General features: G+C 51.0%; 1 protein-coding gene across 1 annotated transcript; it reads right to left on the minus strand.

Annotated features, from left to right (window-relative positions):
- Positions 1-1098: 1098 nt before the first annotated feature.
- GATA5 (GATA binding protein 5) lies at positions 1099-13909 on the minus strand. Its single transcript, XM_064729934.1, has 7 exons — positions 13825-13909; positions 12664-13239; positions 10353-10519; positions 4885-5010; positions 3929-4016; positions 3351-3475; positions 1099-1548 (listed from the first exon to the last, which is right to left on the minus strand). The coding sequence occupies exons 2-7, from the start codon at positions 13181-13183 to the stop codon at positions 1402-1404; spliced, it is 1173 nt and encodes a 390-aa protein (XP_064586004.1). The 5' UTR covers positions 13184-13239; positions 13825-13909; the 3' UTR covers positions 1099-1401.
- Positions 13910-19988: the final 6079 nt, after the last annotated feature.

Raw genomic sequence — 19988 nt, forward strand, 5'->3', positions numbered from 1 at the left:
AGCATCGTCCTCCATCCCAGCTGAGTTGTGACCTGATGTCAGATTCACTCTCCCTGATCCTCCTTAGCCTGTTGTTTATAATAAAAATCAAGCGATCCATCTCTTCTGACAAGAGGAAGAGTTGCTCCAGGAAGCCCTGGACAGGTCAACTTCTATATAAAGGAACTATTACTTGACAGTTTCCTGGCCATAAATAGCTGTACAGCGAGGCTGGGGATTTTATTTAGAAATAACAAATAAAGTAGGCCATAAGTAACTTCATGACCTTGCTCCCCCCTCATTTCCCACCCAGCTCTCCCCTTCAGTAGGTCTATTCCTCATCCCCAGGTTCCTTGGGACTTACAGGACCCCATTTCCCACTTCTGAGATGCTGCAGAAACATGCTGTTGCCAGCTTTTGGAAGTGTGGTGTGGGTTTTGCATCACTGAAGATTTTTTGCTACAGTTCAGCGTCAAGAAATTGTTTTTTACCTGGGCTTCATTAAAATAATTAAAAAGCAATTTGGTCTGAATGGCTGAAAGCTGGAAATCTTCCACTCAAAACTTCCCCAAAACTGGATTCAAACAATTACACCTCCAACAAACCCCTTATTTTTCAGTCCCTCAAGCCTTTTTTTAAAGTTTTGGACGACTAACTTCTGATTTTCTAATGCTCTCACTTGGCAACATCAAAACCAATCAGGAAATACAAAAGAAAACCCCAGTATTTTAGTATTCTTTTATTATTGGGAGGTTTTGACCATTTTTGTCATGTCCTTTGCCTAAAATAATAATAAAAACCTCTTTGTTTGGAGCTGGAAAGGGAAGAGCAGCGTGTTTATTTCATGTATGACTCATCAGCTCAGTGTTGATACGCGAAACGCTTCAGAAGCTAACACTCTATAGAGATGATTGTTTTTAATATAAAACAGTAAATGTTTAAAACAACCATTCTTTGTTTTTTCTCACTCTCTTTTCTTCCTGTTGTGGCCAATAAAACATAAGGCAGGCCACGTAGCTTACATTTTAATAAAATTAAGTTATTTGGTGCCATGTTATTACAGTCTTTTATTGGGAAGTGGAATAAATTGCACACAGTGGAGTCATAGGAGGGAGAAATCACTGCGAATAAACAGATTGTGGGATGCATTTATTTGCTGGTTTCATCTCAGAGGAGGAAGGCCTTCCCCAGGAAAACGGAGGCTCCAGCCTTGGGGAAGGATGAGTTTTTGGGGACCTGGTGCCACAGTGGGGCCATCCCAGCCCCATCCAGCTGGCGTTTCCCAAGGGCATCCTCCAAGAGAAACCTGTCCTGTGGCTGTGCTGGATGCTCCTCAATGCAGGGCGCCGGGGCAGCTGTTCTCCTGCCCGTCACACAGCCACAAAGGTTGGTCCCGAGGCTCTCTGTGGGTGCTCGTGGCTCCTAGGCCAGCGCCAGGGCACACCAGGAGTCCTGCCGGAGGGGCACGCTCAGCCCGGGCTGCGGGGCCATGCTGCCCCCAGAGAAGCTGTAATCCTCGGGCTCGAACTTGAACTCGCCGGGCAGCGCCTCGTCCGACTGGCTCTGTGCCTGCCCCGAGGGAAGAGAGGGGTTAGCAGGGATGGCATCGGCCACTGGGCTGGGTTCATGGGGCACAGGGAGCGCTGGGATGGGCTGGGAACAGGGTGGGTATGGTGTGCACAGGCAGCCTCGACAAGGGGAGAGAATGACGTATCTGACTTTTATCAGAAAGTTGAATATTTTATTATATTTTACATTACATTATATTCTATTATTCTATATTATATTCTATTATTCTATATGATATTTATTATTTTATATTCTATTATATTCTGTAATACAATATAACAATATAATATATTATATTATATTATATCATTATATAATTATGTTTCTATGTTTATTATTATAATTATTATTTATTATTATATATTTATGTTTTATGTTTATTATTATAATATAATAATATAACACAATATAATATTATGTTATATTACATTATATTCTATATTCTATTCTATTATTCTATATTCCATTCTCTTCTATTCCATTCTATTCTTCTACATTCTATTCTATTATTCTATTATTCTATTATTTTATTATTCTATTATTCTATTAAATAGTATCATATCGTATCATATTGGATCATATTATTCTATATTCTATTCTGTTCTTCTATAATGTATTACACTATGTCATGTTACATCTAAACTGAATCTGCCAAGCACCCAACTGCACACAACTGCACAGAATTTCGTGACTGTCACCCAACAGTCCCGACACAAACACACATACACACACACACACACACACTTGGCCCTGACAGGCCAAGGAAACAAAACCCCATCACCATCACTCTGGGTAAACAATCTCCATATTGCATTCTACTTTGGCACAACACAAGCACAGCAAATGATGAGAATAGTGTTTTCTTTCTCTGAGGTTCAGAGAATGTGAAACACAGAAATATTCTTGGGAAGGATTGTGCCTTGCTTTTCTCTGTGAAGAGAGATGTGGTGACAGGTGGGTTATCCCTGATGCTGAAATTCACTTCAGAGCAGTCCAGAGCTAGGCAGGACGGTCCCTGCAAGTAAAATGACCAGGCAAAGAGGAGGCACCCCAGGGCCTATCTGCATTTATTCATTGATTAAATATGTCCAGTTTGGAGATCTTTAGGTGTGTGCATATTTTTTCAGAGCACAGCACAAACCAGATTTCTTGGTTTCAAATAAAAACCCCACCCTATGTAGTGTAACCAGTGCTGCACCAGGACCTTGGGTGCTGGGGCTGAGCTTCCTCTCCATATACACATGTCCAGCTCAGGGAGAGATTAGACTCAGCATAAAGATGGTGCTCGGCCACAAAATTTTGATGTATTGGTGGATTTAGAGCCTTTTTTCTTCCTATATCAAGGTGAAATAGCAACCAGCCCCTAAGAAAAGCTTGGGACAGGAGTGTGGCCTCTGACAGCATCACAACTCTGTGATCATTGAGCACCTCAGTGTTAAAAGGCACAGGTAACCCATGCCCAGCTACAGGAGATTCCACCCTGGGCTGATCTCATGAGCTCAGCAGTGTTGTGCTTTCATGGTGGGAGGTGGGAATCAACCTCAGCTCTGCACTGAAGGCACAGCAGAGCTTGGACACCTCAGTTCTCCACTGCAGCAAGAAAGATCCCATGGGAAGCCAACAGGCTGGAGACCTTTCTCGTCCACAGCGTCTTGGGAGCTCATGCTCCCTGCTTTCCTCAGCCTGGAAAGCACCACCAGGCTGGTGGCCACAGTGCAAAGAATTAATTGCTTCACCTCATCAAGGCCATGGGAGCGTGTGGGTTTCCCATCCCCAGAGATGGCTGTGGCCCTGTCCCTTACCTGGGACACCGACACGATGGTTTGTCCAGGGTACTGTGAGGTTGTGCTGGGCTCTGACTTTAAAGTGACCGTGCTGTCTGAGGTGGTGATGGAAGAAGGGGAGTTTGTGGCTGAAGTTGTGGATCCTGGAAGACATTTGGAAGAGGGCAGTGAAGCAATGTAGGGGAAATCTACTTTAAAAAATTATATTTGAACAGCGACCATGACATCTCAGAGCACAACTCTACTGTTTTCTTTCTAACACATCTGTGTCAGAAAACACTTCGTATTAAGCTGAGGCTGATGGAGGAGGAGCAACCCTTTCACAATCTGGCAGTGGTTTTGTCCCCATTACTCAATTTAGCCCAAATCTGCTCAAACATGAGCACTGCTCACTGGACTCCAGAGGAACCTCACAAGAATACAACAGCACTGAGATTTCCCTCCGAGCATCTTCCTATCACACGAGGTCTGCGCAGAAATACAGGCCTCAGATCTAAAGCAATCACCAAGGAAAAATTCTCATTATTTTCTAATTACCATGATTATGATGAGAACTGAGCTCCAACACCCCAGGATGGATTATAACAGCACTGTACCTGTTGAGGCTTTGCCTTTGGTAATGTTTTTAGGCTTCCTTTTCCTCGTCTGGATGCTTTCCTTTTTCATGGCCAGAGGTCGCGGTACCTTGACATTCATAAAGTTTGGAATCATTAATATTGTATTTTATTCAGCTCCTTCCCACACGTGTTGCTTTCCTATTTCTGTGCTGTAGCTCATGCAAACCACCTAAAGTCCTTGTCCTTCACTAAAAGCTATTTTTCTCTGCATCAGGCCTTGGCTGGAAGATATATAAGGCTAACAGCTAAGGCTTTCCCACAAATTTTGTTTTTTCCTTTATTTCCTATTTTTCTTTTCCTGATTTATTAGTGACCTTTGCGATGGGGCTTTATTAAATTACACTGACAGAGTGAGGGCTTACAGGGCTCAGAGGGAATGGGGTAAAGGAGCTCCAGGCTTTATGGAGGGATGGAGCCTCCTCTTGAGCTGGTGACATTCACCAATAGCTCCTATCCTCTGTGGGTAAATGTTATCAGCCAGCCTCCATGTGGGCTCCTCAGCCTCCTTCACACATTCTTAACTAGGACATGGAAAAGTAATATGGTCCTTATCTCAGCCTGGGTTTGGGGAGCTTCAGCCTCCAGCTACAGGAGCAAGCTTTAATTTCATGGAATCCTAGGATGGTTTGGGTTGGAAGGGATCTTAAAGATCATGTAGTTCCAGTTCCTCTGCCACAGGCAGGGGTACCTTCTACTTCCCCAGGCCTTGCACACTTCCAGGGATGGAGCATCCACATCTCTGGGCAAGCTGAGAGCATTCCAGCACCCTGGAGAACCCGCGCCGACTGCGCTTTAAACTGTCCAAGGAGATGGGACTGTGGCACGGCTCTGCTGGGCCCAGTCTAGAGGCTGGTCCTTCCAGAGCTGACCCCAGCCCTGCAGGGCAGTGATCCCACACCCCAGAGGGTCCCTCCCAGGGGGGACAGGCTCCTCACCCCGTGGAGCTTCATGTACAAGCCGCAGGCGTTGCAGACGGGCTCGCCCTCGGCGTTCCTCCTCCACAGCGTGGTGTTGGTGGTGTGGCAGTTAGTGCAACAAAGGCCAGCACGTCTCGAGGAGGACTTCAAAACAAGCAAACCAACACGTGAGTGCACACAAGGAGTGATGAACTGGGAAGTTTCCCTTCATATCAAGATGAAATCTCCAAGCACACCATATTCCCAGAAAATGCGCAACGCGCAAGAGCCAAATTCAGATCAAAGAAATTACATCCAAATGAGATCACTCTGATTTGCAAGTGTTTGTTTGGTTTGGGTTTTTTAAATTTGTTTTTGTTTAGAAGTTGTGTTTTTTTTTTTTTTTTTGTGATTGATAAACCTAGAAAATATCCTTGCAACTCATTTCACAGACTTCCAACAAATTTGCTGGAAGCGATCAGGACTCAGAGCATGGAGAAATTCCCTCCAGGACATCCCCTCAGAGGGAGAAAGAGAAGCAAAATGCCAGCTAGGCTTTAAATGCATGAAGAAAACTCAGGCTTTAAGTGAACTCTTCTGTTTTCCTGCACTCAGAACTACCACTAAAGTTAGAAACATCCCAATTAATCTCTGGATTATGACAACTGGAACCAGTTGGCTGAACTGAGCAGAACCAAACTGAACTGGTCCATGATGAGACCAGGGAGGTTATTCTCCGAATCTCACAGATAATCTGTTCTCTCACAGGCTGCAGAAACACCCTGCAGATGTTAATTAACAACATATTTTGTGAGTGCAGTGATTTCTGGCTCTTAAACATTAATAATTCCAAATGGAGAAGGAAAATATTCTGGCAGAAGCAGCAAACTAATTTCTGACAACTTCCCTCCAAAGCCAATGGAAAATTCACATCTCCCTTTATACAGACTTGTCAGCTCAATAGGCATTTCATTGCAGAGTCTTAACACCAGGTATTGAAACTATTTTAATAAAAATCCTCACTAAGTGTAAGATATCTCTGGCATAAGTAATATCTCAGCCTCTCCACATTCAAGTGTCTAAATACGTTTTTCCAGCCACCAGAAAAATAGTTTTGAATCTGCTCAAAGGCAGACAAAAGGTGATGGAGGCAATAAAGGACTCCCTGTTTGTTTATTTTTCCATTATTGCCTGATATCCTGACTGAGCAATATAACGAATGAGGTGGGAAGAGGAGGATTAAAAATGAAATGTTTTTACAAAGTTAGCAGTCAAATAGAGATCAGGCTTGAATTCCAAGAGGCACAAGTGACATGCCCTAGGTTTGATTCACTCGTTGCTCAGCAAAGAGGTCTCAGCAACTATTTGCAAATAATGGCACCACTTTGAGAGTTCTTCGGCTTGCAAGAAATAACCAGGGAAAAAAAAATATCCCAAAGTGTGAGCTGACAAGCCTGGCACAGAGGATGAGACAGCAATATTTGTCCCTGACATGGTGTCACAGCAAGATCCTGGGGCAGCCACACAGTGCCCTGTGGAGGCTTTCAGCTGCCAGGGCTGTGCTGCTCTTCCCGGCAAGCAGCAGAGACCTCGTCTCCCATGGGAGCAGAGGAGATGCTGAGCACCCGAAGGATGCAAGGATTCCAAAGTCCAACCCTGCTGTGGGCACGGAGGGGAATTTGGAGCCACTCAGCCCTGGATAACTGCCTGCTGTAATGTGTCCTTGCCTGCAGATGGGGAAAGACCAGTGCAAAGCCCTTTGGAAAGTCTCAAATTTTCTGGGCCACCACAGGTCCCTCCCTCTCTGTGTTTCACAGAATGTTTTGTCAGCTGCTTGCAGATGAGGTGACAATGGGAGCTGTGGCTCTGGTGGCCCAAGGGCAATGCCAGCCTCGCCAGAGCTCTGCCCACCCTGCCAGCACTGCTCACAACCTGCTCATGGCCTTCCGGCAGGGACAGTGACAATGCCTTCTATCCACCCTGAACGTCACCCTGCAGGCTGGCTCCTCACCAAGCCAGGGAGAGGAGAAACCATCCTACACCACCAATATTGCAATTGAAACCTCAGAAACCCCATGAGAACCTGCCCCTCATCACAACCTGCCAGCTTAGCAAGAGACAGTCAAGGCTACTATTGCTCACTGAAGGACAGGGTACAATACATTATTGCTGGTTTCCCAGCAATTCTCTTGAAAGAAAATGCATTTCTGTCTGCCCCCACCCCACTGCCTTTGTACCATTCTGACCTTGTTAGGAAGTTGTTGACTTCAACATTGTGCTCAGTGTTTATTTATACAAATGCACCATACACTCAAACAAAAACTCTTCACAGACCTGGCTTGACAGCCAAGTGCTGCTGATAAGCTCAAGGAATGGTGAGTTGGTGCCTATTGAATTAACTGCCTGTGAGAGCTGCTTGGAGAGCCCAAAAAAATTCAAAGCCAGCAGGGAGGGTCCTTCTGAGAGAGACCAAGCTGTCAGGAACTTTGCTTCATCTCGTTTTCAAACGTGGAAAAGAAACCACTGGATTTCACAGGGGAAAAAAGGCACTGAACCCTCCGAGTTAATCAATGCTTCTATGCCCAGATTTCCAAAAGATTCAAGGGAACCTGTGGTTTGCAGGAAAGAAGTCAAGCAAAGTGTGCTGAGATATCTGGGCTCAGCTCCTGAAAGAGGGGAATTCAGAGGCTCAGAGGCAAAGGCAGCAGCATCCTCTGAGATTTGCCTTTGTTCCTACACCTGTGGGCAAGCCTGCACCTTGGGGCATGAGGGAGCAGGAAGAACTGAGGGGCAGAAGAAAACCAAGGCAAACACCATGAGATGGCTCTAGGACTGCCCCAGGGCTGTGATACATCCCATCCCCACCTTCCCCAAGGTGTCACCAAGCCCACTGTACATTCCAAACCATAAAAAAGGACAGGCTGAAAAAATTCCTCCTGGGCTGAGGTGGAAAAAGTATTCCCTGAGCCAAGCTGGAAGAATTCAGCTCCAGGTTAGCCCTTCAGCTCTGGGTGGTGTGAGGCTGCTGAGCACAGGACGGAGGCTGCTGAGCTGCATCTGCCCCCCATGATCCACAATTTCCCTAACAGGGGAATTGAAGCTGCTCCTGGTTTCAAAGGTGATCTGGATTTTCAGACTAGGTCCAAGATATCATCTTGTGAAACACACCAAGGAACTTTGGCTAGAAAAGAAGCTGCCCAAAATAAAGTGCTGCCTTCATCCTCCTCCAACACAAACCCTTTCTGCTGAGAGCCCCAGCCTTTTAAATCCAGACACAGGCTGGAGCAGAGTGGCTGTCCCTGCTATGGATGTTGCCTCTATCTCAAAAAAAGAAAAAAAAAAGAAAAGGAAACAAAAAATGAAGTGGAAACTACAGGACTGCTGCTCTCTCCCTCCCATGCAGGAGCAGGCTGAGCTGCAGGACATCATTCCCCCAGTGTTATCTGGGCTGTGTTGTGTCCTCTTCTGGGGGACTTTGCTTTGTGAAAGCAGAAGTCAGGATAACTCCCAGAGCAGTGTCTACTCACAGAACAAAGGTCATAACGTAAAGGATGAAAGCAACCTTTTTCTTTTCCTGTGTCTGTATTTCACTGCACTGAGAAAATGGATTTTACTGTTCCTACAGTCACTGCTCTGCTCCCAGAGCTGGAACCCTCTTGCCCATCACCAGTAGATCCCTCTTTTTCCAACAAGGCAGAACTTGTTGCAACAGGACATTTCACATCCTCGGGAAAACCCAAGGTTTCAAAATGTCAGAATGGAAAGTCAAAATTGCATCCCCTTCTCTAATCCATAAACCAAAATCCCCTCAAGTATTTCAACCCTAGCAAAATACTTCCCCTGGACAAAAATCAGCTCTTTCATTTAAGCTTTATCAGTGTTGTATATATTGCCAAAATAATAAAAAAGTTTGGAAGTATTTTGGTAATTCCCAACTATATTTGCTCATCACTGGGAAATGGTCTTAATTCTGCAAACAAGCATTTTCCATGAGAAAACTTTGTTGAAATGTTGGTTAAAAAAATGCCTGATGGGTGCTATAGATGAGGCAATGCACGGCTGCGTCTCTTCCCATGCACCGAAATAAAATACGGAATAGCAGTGAGATGTCTCCAATTCCCTCCGGGAAAAGATGCTCAAAAATCCCCTAGAAACCTAGAAATTAATCCAGTGACACATTTGAATGCCAGTCTGAAATGCAGAGCTGGATTTGAACTGGTTTGCACCTCTCTGTATGCACGGGTCGTGTTTGCCCAGAAGAAATCAGCGGCGTAACTGAGATTGCGGCACAGAGTGACTGGGGTTCAGATTTAATGTCACCACATTTAAGGAGACAGAAAGATTTTGGAGGGACAGGCAAATCCTGTTGGATAATGCTGAATATTCCATAAAAATGCCTTGATTTTATTTTGATGAACAAAACAGGGGTATTTTCCACAGAGCTACTACTCATTTCATTTTGCAAATCCAAGCTATGTTTCCGAGGGTCGGAATCAGAATGAAACATCTTGCTCAATCTCAACTTTTTCTTTATTCCTGACTGATTTTCTTACACAGAAACTTGCTACTTTTGGGTTATTGCTAATAATTTGTTTCACAATACCAAAAAATAACTGCAGGAATACACCCCTAGTGAAAGCCCAAGGAGCTCCCAGCTGTTCCCCAGACCAGTTCCAGCAAACATCCTGTTTGTAATGACGGCGTCTGATGACAAGCTCTAAAACCAAAACTGTTACCACCAAATTTAAACATCCCAAAGTGACTCCACAAAAAAAATAAAAAAAGGATGTGCCTTTCCTCTCTCACCATGGGATCCCAATTGGAGGAAGCCCAATATTACAGTGACAGAGGGAATTAATGCTTTAACCAGCAGGGAAAGTGGAAACTGCCAAACCCCAAATTTTCCCCTTAGGCAGGAGGGTGAAGGCAGCAGGGAGCAAGGGATCCTGCTCCCATTGTGAGCAGCCACAAACCCACTGGGCCAGCTCAGGACCAGTCCTGCCTCCTGTTCAACTGCTCTGCCTAGACCGTGTCTGCCTGCATGGAGAACTAGCAAATAATAATAACAATAACAAAATAATATAATAATAGTAATAGCAACAACAACAACAACAACAACAATAATAATAATAATAATAATAATGGTAGAATTTTAAAGCAAAATATTCACTGCAGGAGCAGAGCTAGGGGAAGCCTGCAGGGTCCCAACCACAGAGTGATTGTTCCTGCTCTGGTGCTGCCCTGGGACCCCTCCAGTCCCTTCAGCACTGTCTCCTCTGCCCACCACTCATTTCTGCCAGGGCAGAAATCCCTCTGGCTTCACCCATTCCCCCTGACCCCAGCCGGTTCTGTGCTGCAACATGGGTGTCCTGGCATTTAATCTGTGCCAGGACAGGGGAGTCAAACAGAGCCTAACACAAATACAGAGACCCCAACAACCCCCAGCCCCTGCCCTCCAGCCAGCCCCGGGTGGAGCAGGGAATCCCCCTGGGGTCTCCCTCTCTTACCAGCCTCTTCTGCGGCTTGAGCGGCCGGTTGATGCCGTTCATTTTGTGGTAGAGCCCGCAGGCGTTGCACAGGTAGTGCCCGGTGCCGTCCTTCCTCCAGAGCGGGGTGGACATGGCTCCGCAGTTGACGCATTCGCGGCCGTCCCCGGGGAACTCCTCCAGGTACTCTGGAACGAACAGCAGCCGTGAGAGGGGCAGGGGCACCCCCAGAGCACGGGGTGTCCCCGGGGACCCGGCGGGAAAATCCTCCCATCCTCTGTGCCCCAATAGCAAGGGAAATCCCACTCCGGAGGGGGTTACCTCCATTCTAAAAGTGTGACCCAAATCCTATATTTCCTCCATACCTTAAACTTTTAATATTTTGTTCAAAGTCCGCCTATTCCCCCATTCCTTCCACGAAAGACGCCAAAGGGCTGAACACGGCTGGGATCTCCCTGGGATGGGGATTGCAATGCGGGACAGTGCGGTGTTACCCCGGGGTGCAAAAATAAATGGGAGACGGGGAAAAATGGGGCAATTTTCCTGATTTCCACCAGCAAACACACCCAGCCTCTGGCCGGGGGGACGGTCCGGCCGGGTAAGGCTCTGAGCTGCCCGCAGAGAAATGCGGGGCTGGCACCATCCCGGGCTCCCCAGAGAGCATCACCGGCCGCCCGCGGACCCAATTCCTGCTAGAGAGGCTTTCCCTCAGTTTTTCGAGAAAAAAAAGTCCAGGGAAGGAGCGGCAGATCACCGACTGCGGTCCATCCCTGCCCCGAGCACGGCTCAGCGGCAAACGGGCAGCACGGAGAGAAATCGGGACACCTCTCACTCGAGAGTCGGTCTTTTTGTTCCGACCGCTTTTCCCCCCTCTTTTTAAAAAGAATTTATTCTTCTTGTTCTTTTCTTTAGAGGAAAAATATATTTCAAATTATTTAAAAAAAATCTTCGATCAAATTAATAATGATGTAACGGAAAGAAAAAGGAAAAGAGCAAAACTTTAAAAGGAGGGAAAAGGAAAATAGAAAAAACACGTTAAGAGAAAAGGTAAAAAAATATTGCCGTAATTCACTGAATTAAAAAAAAAAAAAAGAGGAAAAAAAAGAGGGAAAAAAAAGGATAATAATAGTTTAGGCTACTTGAGAGAGTTTACACAATCCAAGAGCAAAAATAAACGGCAGAGAGGACGGCAGCCGCTATCCTGGATCCGAAAGCACCGAATTCAAAGTGCAGAAAAGATTTCTGAGGCATCACCTCCCTCGGCAGGACGATCTTTCCCCGCACAATGCAAAGGATTTTCACAAAGGGAAACCCTGGAAAGCGAGCGCAGCCCAGCAGGAAAAGCCGAGCCGGGGAGGGAGCTCGGTGGGGAGGGGGCTGATTCCTGCTCTAACTTTGTTCTTGGGGTGAAGATAAGATAATTCGGTTCACCGCAGTAAAGATGATAACGCGGCTGAGATCTTGAAGTGGCTTTTAAAGGACTTTGCAAACCACAGCCGGAGGAGGATGGTGGAGTGCCCCGGGGTTATAAACCCCGCGCACGGAGAGTCCTGTTAAATCAAGCCCGAAACTTTATTTGCTCAGAGCTTGGTTTAAGGGGACTCTCGGCGTGGGTGCAAAGGAATTGAAGTTTATTGTTCAACGCCTGAGCGCCTTTCTGTGTCTCCCCAAAGGCCGCAGAGCAATGCAGCTGCGGACCTGTTTGGGCGAAGGCAAATGAGGAGACCGAGAGTCTGTTCAAATATAAACTAATTTACCACAATAAATTACTTAAAAGGGAGGGAGCTATAAATCTGCCCCGCTAATTTAAACACAAGGGTAAGTATTGAAGCACAGGCACAAAGTCGATATTGTGGGAAGGAGATATCGCGGGGGTGCTGGTGGGGTGGGGAGCGAAAGGCTTGAACGGCCTCTGCTCCTCTGTCCTGCGGGGAATTGCTCTGCTTTGAAACGCGCTCTTTGCCCCCTCCCTTATCCCACCTCTGCCCGGGGTCAGCCGCACATATCCCATTGCCGGACCATCTCCCCATCCCTGGATAAAATCATCCTCTCCTCTGCTCTCCCGTCGGGGATGCCAGCGGGACAGCTCATCCCGGGGCCGGGCCACCGACACGGAGAGGGGATGGGACGGAGAATCGGGATGGGGTATGGGATCGGGATAGGGCATGGGAGTGGGATGGGGTATAGGAGTGGGATGGGGTATAGGAGTGGGATGGAGTATGGGGTATGGGATTAGGATGGGGTATGGGACGGGGATGGAGTATGGGATGGGGATTGGGGATGGCTCCCACCCAGCACCCCAAGACGTCGCTGAAGGACTGCGGTGACCTACCGAAAGTGGACCTGCGGCCGGGCAAGGCCGCCTGCCTGGTCTGCAGGCTGTGCAGCACGCTGCTCTCAAAGTGTCCGGCCGTCCAGGAAGGCGGTATCTCGGGGGTCACGTAGGCGGGGTAGGGGCTGGAGTAGGACCCGTTAACGGAGCGCACCAAGGCGTTGCCGTACTGCTCCCGGCCCCCGCCGCCCAGCAGCAGGGGCCCCTGGTAGGCGCCGTCGCGGCCCGAGGGGCTGCTGCCCGGGGGGCTGTGCGAGTACGAGAAGCCCGAGGGCGGGTGCGGGCTGCCCGCGTTGAACGCCGCGGGCTCGCCGCCGCTCTGCCCCCAGCCCGGGGCGTTGCCCAGGTGGCTCTGGTGCGGCTCGCAGCCTTGCAGGTAGGGCAGCGTCTGCAGCACGGAGGGCACCCGCGTGGTGGGCACGTAGACGGGCGAGCCGGCCGACGAGTGGAGGAAGTTGCTGGAGTCGTGGGAATAAGCCGACTGGCCATGGTTGGGGGTGAGGGCCAGACCCTGATACATGTTCCGTCCTCGGCGGCGGCGGCAGCTCAGGGCCCGCGGGGCTCACTCAGAGGAACCTGCGGGGAGAACGGAGAGCAGCGCGCTGAGAGCCCGCACACACCGGGCACCCGCCGGTCTTTCTCCCGCCCAAAACGCCTCTTCCCCGCCTCAAGCAGGGGCTGAAATTTGGTATTTTTTCCCCCTTTTGTTTTGTTTTTCTTTAAACTTTCCTCTGAGGCACGGCGAGGAATAACCTCCTTGGAATGGGCAGCGACCCCTTCGGCACCTTCACCCTCCCCGCCGCCCGCCTGGTCACCTCCAACGGGCCGGAAAAACACTCCAACAATTAAATTTTTTTTTCCCAATAGTATTTCCCTTCCCGTCCTTTCTTCTTTTTTTTTTTTTTTTTCGTTCCCAAACCAGGGCCTGGAGGGCAGCTCCGGGCCTTGCCGGCTGCGGCCCCTGGGGTTCCCTGCGGGAGCGGGGTCCCGACCGATGTGGGCAGAGATCCAGGATCGGGAGCATCCCCATTGTCCCCCAGCCACCAGCGCTGTCTCTTTCCCGTTAAAAAGCGCAGTAACCCTCGGGCAGGCCTCTCCGTGCGAACGGAGGGCTGCAGCCGCCGAACCCCGCCAGAGCATCCCGCCCGCACAGGTACTCACATGTGGAGCGGAGCCGGGCATGGCCGTGGGGGCATGGAACTGTGCTCAGACCATCCAGGGAAATCCCAGCAAAATAAAAGTAATAATTAAAAAAAAATACAATGGAGTTCACGGGGGAGGCAGGACAAAAAACCACCAAACCAGCAGGACCCTCTGGAAGAGAGGGGCCGCCCTCCCCCGCTGTCACCCCTGTCGCCTCCCCGTGTCCCGTGGGTGCGTCCCTGGCTGCGCCCGGCGGGGAAGTGGCGGCGGCGGCTCCGGCTCGGGCTCTTTACGGCGGCCCCGGTGCGGGCGGCCCCACGTGACGGCCGGCGGGGCAGCCCCGGTCCGGCCGGGATTGGGCGCCTCCCGGCAGGGGGGGACGGGATAAGTCCCGGATAAGTGCCGGCGGCTCCGCTGCCGCGGGGGGGACGCGCCCGCAGCCTCCCCCTGGCGCGGGGCCGGGCGGAGCGGGAGCAGACGCGGCCCCCGGAGCGCCCGCACCGCCCCGGGCCCGCCGGCGGGGCTGGAGGTGTCCGCCCGCCCCCGGGCAGGGCTGGGGGTGGCTCCCTGCTCTGCGAACCCCGCTGTGTTTTGGGGTTCGCTCCCACACCCCGTCTGGAGGTGATGGCCCCCCGCCCCGGGCCGCCGGCAGATGCTGGGGAACGCACCGAAACCTTCCCGGCGGGGATATACTGAGAGCGGGTGTTTTCTGCTCCGAGCGAGCGCTGCGGTTCTGTTTCCACATAAACCCCGTCCTTACGGGGAAGGGGCGACTCAGCCTGCCCCTGGCCCGCCCTGGCTTTCTCCAGCGGCTATGGGGCCCGCCGAGGATGCGGCGATGCTCGCAGCCCGCCCGTTCCGGCCGTTCGGAGCGCAGCTCCGGCCCCTCACCGTCCCGTCGGGGCTGCCCCGCTTCCCGGGGCTCCGCTATTCCCCAGGGAAAGCAGGCGAGAGAAGGGTTCTCCTCCCTGCAATCCCCCGGCAGGCTCGCTCTGGTGACAATAAAACCAAAACCTCTCCCAGTTGTTCCCCGTCGGTGCAAGCCGGGAAGGGACTTCAGAGGGGAAGGGGCTCTTAGTCCCAGCAGCCCGCTTACCCCGGGTCATTCAGCCGATTTAACTCTCAGAGCGAGGAAATAATTCCATCGTTACCGGCATTTGCTCCCCGGAATTATCGCGCTTTTGCACAAAGTCGCCGTGCCTTTATCTCCTCCCCAGAGAAACGGGGGAAAACCTTCGGTGAATCTCTCCCGCCGCTCGCTCCATCCCCGGGCAGACAGAATTTTGTCACCCTCGGGCCTCCACCGAGCGGAGCGGGCCCCGCTGGGCCCCGGGAGCGCTCCGGTAACGCGGTTGGCGCTGCCCGCCCGTGCGGTCCCGGCGCCCGGGGGAGCCCGTCCAGCCCCGCTCGCCTCCGCAGGGAGCAGCGCTGCGGGAAGGGTGGGAAATTTCAGCTCCAAAATAAACTGGTGCAGGAATGCCAGCTATTTCCCTCGGAATAATGCAACGCAACTTGGCTGGAGATGTATTTATTTGCTGGCGAAAGCGGCCGCTTGCGGCTCGCAGGGTATCCCTGTGTCCCCTGTGCGCGCAGAGCAAAAGGAGAAAACAAAACCAAAACAACTAATTCTCCCCCAAACAAACAAAGAAAAAAACAAAACAGAATTTTAAAAAGGAGGAAAATAAGCAGAGAAAAAAAATTTAAAAAGTCAGAAAAATAAAAAAAATTAAATGTGAAAAAGCTATAGAAAAAGAAAATAAAAACCCGGGAAGCCCCAGCCCCGCGGCGGGACGGATAAAATCGTACCTACAGAAAACCAGTCCCAAACCCTTCGTTGCTGTGGCTGAGCCACCGTTGGAGCTTTCTTCGTTTCGTTTCGCGTGGGTTTCCAGTTTTCACAATTTCAAGATATCATTCAGCTGTAATTTATTATATGTAATTTTTAAAAAATACGTACGAACTGCCCTGTCCGATCGCTTCTGGAGTTCAAATAAATGTGAAAACATTGAAATAAACGAGGCGCTGCTAAATCCGGAGGGATGTACCCGACGGGGAAACCACCGTGCGCGAAAACCTGCCCGCGGACCTGTGGCATGTCTGTGGCCACATCCATCCCGCTGTTGGGGTTTTCGATTTAATATATATATATATTTTTTTTTTAACTAGTTTTTCAAGGCATTTTCTCCTCCGGTGGTGTCGGGGCTGCCGAGGCCGCGGCGAGGGCGGCGGGTCCAAGGAGCGGCTCCTCCCGCGGGCGCGGAGCGGCTCCGGGCAGGTGCTGCGACACCGAGGGCTCCAGAGCCACATCCCAGTGCCCAGGGCCACCGGGCCGCGTTGGTGTCACCCACGCGTGAAGATTGCGTGTGGGAGAGCCGTGGGTTGCGGTGTTTGTAGGATTTTGGGTAAAGGGGGCACGCTGGGGGTCTTTCTCTGTGAGGAAGGCCCCGCTGGGCGATGCTTGGTGTGAAGTGGGAGGGAAGGTGCCAGCGTGGCAGTGGCGATGGGTTCGCAGCTGCGCTCGGGGAAATCACACCTGGGTTGGGGACTCGGGGATCCCGGGGCTCTCCCGGTGCTCGCTGCCCCGACGTGGCGGCTGCCAAGTTCATAGAGAGGATTAGATACAAAAATCAAAACACGGCACGGGTGTGGGTGATGCCCGGCATCCCCGATCCCGCTCCGCCATCCCCGGTGCGCGGTGGGACGGCGGGAAGGCTCTCGGGAGGGGTACCCTGGTGTGCCTGCGGAGCTCTGAGCCCTTACCGGGCTCACGGTCCGTTTGACGGGCTGGATCCGAGCCGGCTCCGCTCGTCCCGGGGCATTCGACCGCTTATTTTGGGGGGTTTGGAAAAGGACCGACCTATTCCTAAAGGCTCCCCGTGCCCCCTCGCCGCCCCGTCCAGGCACAGCTTGACTCCGGCTGAGCTCCAGAGGGGCCGGTGCGGCTCGGCACGGCCCCGAGGGAGCCCTGACCCCTCCAGGTGAGGCTCCCCCGGGCCGGGACAGACTGCCCGGCGCCCCGGCCCCTCGGCCCTAATCCTGCTCCGGCTGATTTGTGAGTCCTGCGCGGGCCGGACGCGTGGGAGCGTCCTGCGCCGTCCCGGAGGGGCTTTCAGCTCCCCCTTCCCCCACGGAAAAGCCAAGGGGGGAAAAAACAAAAAGAAAAGACAAGTGGAGAGAGAAGGGCAAAAACGTTCCCGCTCCTGCTGCTCCGGGCAGGGCAGCAAGGCTCGCCCCGAGCGTGGAAACTGCGGTTACCTTTCCCCTCAGTGCGCTGGGAGGCGACAATTAATGATGTCCCTTTTCCTTCTGCTGCTTCCTCCGGTCTGCAGCATCCTTCCCCGGGGCTCGGAGGTGTTTTTTCACAGCCCCTGCCCTCGGGGATGCCGGGCAGGGTGAGCTCCGAGCCCCGAACCGAGCCGAGGTGGTGCCGGCACCGGGCTCTGCCCTGGATCCCTGCCCGGCCAGCACTGGATCCCTCCGAACCCCCTCTCCCGAGATACCCGGTGAAAAGGGAAAAACCACATCACATATTTCAGCCCTTCATGGGGCTGCTCCCCGGCTCTGCTCCCAGCTCCCAGTGAAGGACAAACAGCTCGGGGGCACAGGGATCTACAAGGAGCTGCTTCTGATGCCAGTGAATGAGGGAGATGGACAGGAGGGACCAACAAGGCCTGCATCTCCTGCATCCCCTGGTCTCCACTGCTGACACATTCCCGAGTCCACATTCCCGGCTCTGTATCCCTCCATTCCACTCCCAGTCCTTTCCTGCCCACTCTCCAAGGGATGGGCTGGTCCCTGCCCGGGGACCGAGCTCAGGGACCTCCTGCACTCGAGGCCAGGCTGATTCCAAAGGCAGGGCTGTGGTGGACACAGCCAGGGCTGGGGGAGATCCTGTCCAGCAAGAGGCTGTGAGCAAAAACTGAGCTGTCCCAGACGAGTTTTGTGCCTGGAAGGGTGAGGGGATGCCAGAGAGCTGTGTCTCAAAAGGGTTAAATAAACAGCAGGGTCTGCCAAAAATATTTATCTCCTGTTATATGCATGTGGCTGTGGCTCTCAGCAAGGGGGGCTGTGATAGAGGTGGGGGAAAGTATTTGGCTTTCCCCCCCTCTTGCTCTGAGATCCTGTTTTCTTCCTTAGCCCACAAGGATTTCACCAGTACGGGAAATAAAAGGTGTCCTGGAGAGATTGTTTTTTGCTGTCCCCTAGAGATCCCTTATACTGGGATGCTTCAGTTTCAGCCATTCCTCCAGCCTCTCACAAGCCAAAAATGGCTACACAAATCTGCCCTTTTCCTTTCAATACTTAAAGGTTCAATATTGAACTACAACATGTGCCCCCCTCAGATGGGTAATTTGGCATGTGCCTCCTAAAAATTGACCCCTGTGTGATTTGGACCTAAATTGCTTAAAATTATTTTTCCTTCCAGGTGGATTTAACAGAAGCTCCAAGTTGCAGAGCAGTCAGGAAATCCTCAGGGTGACATGGCAGGCGCAGTGAGCATAGGAATACCCTGTCAGGGACAGACCACATCATTTTTATGCAGATGGCCACACTGATCTCCAAGTTTATGGTATGCAGGGGACTCTGAGGGCTCTAACTTTGCCCCAGTTAGAGCCTTTGTCCCCAAAGGACAAGGACTTCCAGCCCCAGGAGGACACACAGACCTAGGAGGGCTCAGCATCTTGCAAGGGGTGAGGGTCTGGCCCCAGCTGGGAGGTTCTCCAGGAGCTGTGGTTCGGGCAGGAGCAGCAGGTGACTCAGGACCCAGCCATGAGGGCACACTGGGGACGCCCTGGGTAAACCTTGGTGGGGTTCAGGGCACAGGAGAGGCAAAAATCTTCTGTACTCTGTCATGGAAACTATTTCCCTGTACAAACTGCAGCCTGGTGGGCTGATGCTGGGCATACCAGCCCAGTCCTGGCAGAGTTCTGATATCAAACCACTTCCAGAGCCTGCCTAGCCATGCAGGGTTTGCTCCTAACAGCCATTATGGGCAATAAATGGGGGAAGAAAAAAAAAAAAAAAAAAGGGCTATTTTGGTATATTAACCTCTTTGTGGCCAGGTGAAAGGTTAAATTCACATGATTCATTGGCGGCTGAGAGACAGCACTTTGTTGCTAGGATTTTGGGGAATGCGGAGGGCTCCAGAGAAGGAGTCTCGCTAATCTTTAAGGGAGGGAGCCAGGCTCCTGTCTGACGGCTGCAGGCCCAGCAGCTCTGTGTTTCATTTCAGACTGTCACTCTCCTATCTCTCAGCTCACTCCCAGCTCCAGCTTGCTGCCAGATCTTGGGAACTGTTAACTCAGACAAATTTATAGATGGAAAAAGAACAGTTAGCCATTGTTCCTGGGGTGGGGGGAGGGAGGAGAGCGAGGAGCTTCGGCCACCAAAGTCATGATGTAACCTGGTTGTTGCTTGGTTGGGAGAAATGTGTAAAGGATCTTCCTCTTCCCATGCCAGGGAGGGAAATTGGGGCCATTATGATACTGCTAAATGTTGGGAGGTGTGATGTTGGTGCCCAGGTCGTTTGGAGATATTTGTACAGCGTTTCCATAAAGTGGAATCTCCCAGCTGGACATCTCTGGGGTATGAGCTCATTTTCTTCATGTCAAGTCTCGTGATACTGGGTGTTTTTCCTGAAAGCTCTGGAGTAATGAGCTCTAATATCAACAGCAGTGTTCTCATAAACAGAGCCCCTCACTATGTGGGATGCTGGGAGGAAACTGGAAATGGGAACACGTCAAGGATTAAAAAAGAAAAATCCATCTGGCAAATAGGGAGACCCTCAGATTCATTATTCCTTAGACTTTGAGGAAGCATTGCTGATTTCATCTACCTTGGAGAAAAGTGGGAGACTGAGAAGTTGGTGCTGTGGCCCTGATCTCTGGCTGGAAACACTTCTAACCATTCATCAGGGAGGAAAGACTTTACATTTTTGGTACAACATTAAACCCCATGCCTTGAAAATGAGACAGCACTCACTCACCTCAAGGTTTGCTTTATAGATTTTAGATGGTCTGTGGCTCGTGAACATGGGTCTCTTTTGGAGGTTTGCCTTCCCAAAGTACCCAAAGATCAGAGGTACAGATTTTGGTTGTGTTCACCCTCTACACAAATGTCCCTGCAGCAAGGGACACCTGTGTTAACTTCCTCATGGTTTGTGTATGGAAATGGTTTGTGTC

Source organism: Zonotrichia leucophrys, chromosome 20, assembly GCF_028769735.1.
Source record: "Zonotrichia leucophrys gambelii isolate GWCS_2022_RI chromosome 20, RI_Zleu_2.0, whole genome shotgun sequence".
Lineage (NCBI taxonomy): Eukaryota > Metazoa > Chordata > Aves > Passeriformes > Passerellidae > Zonotrichia > Zonotrichia leucophrys.

What these genes read in the sequence shown, in the direction of transcription:
- GATA5 (XM_064729934.1), bottom strand. Translation starts at nt 13,183, where the DNA reads ATGTATCAGGGTCTGGCCCTCACCCCCAACCATGGCCAGTCGGCTTAT. An exon ending in CGGCCGCAGGTCCACTTTCG is followed by an intron (nt 10,520 to 12,663) that starts GTAGGTCACCGC and finishes TGTTCGTTCCAG; the next exon opens with AGTACCTGGAGGAGTTCCCC. An exon ending in CCATCGTGTCGGTGTCCCAG is followed by an intron (nt 1,549 to 3,350) that starts GTAAGGGACAGG and finishes CCCTCGGGGCAG; the next exon opens with GCACAGAGCCAGTCGGACGA.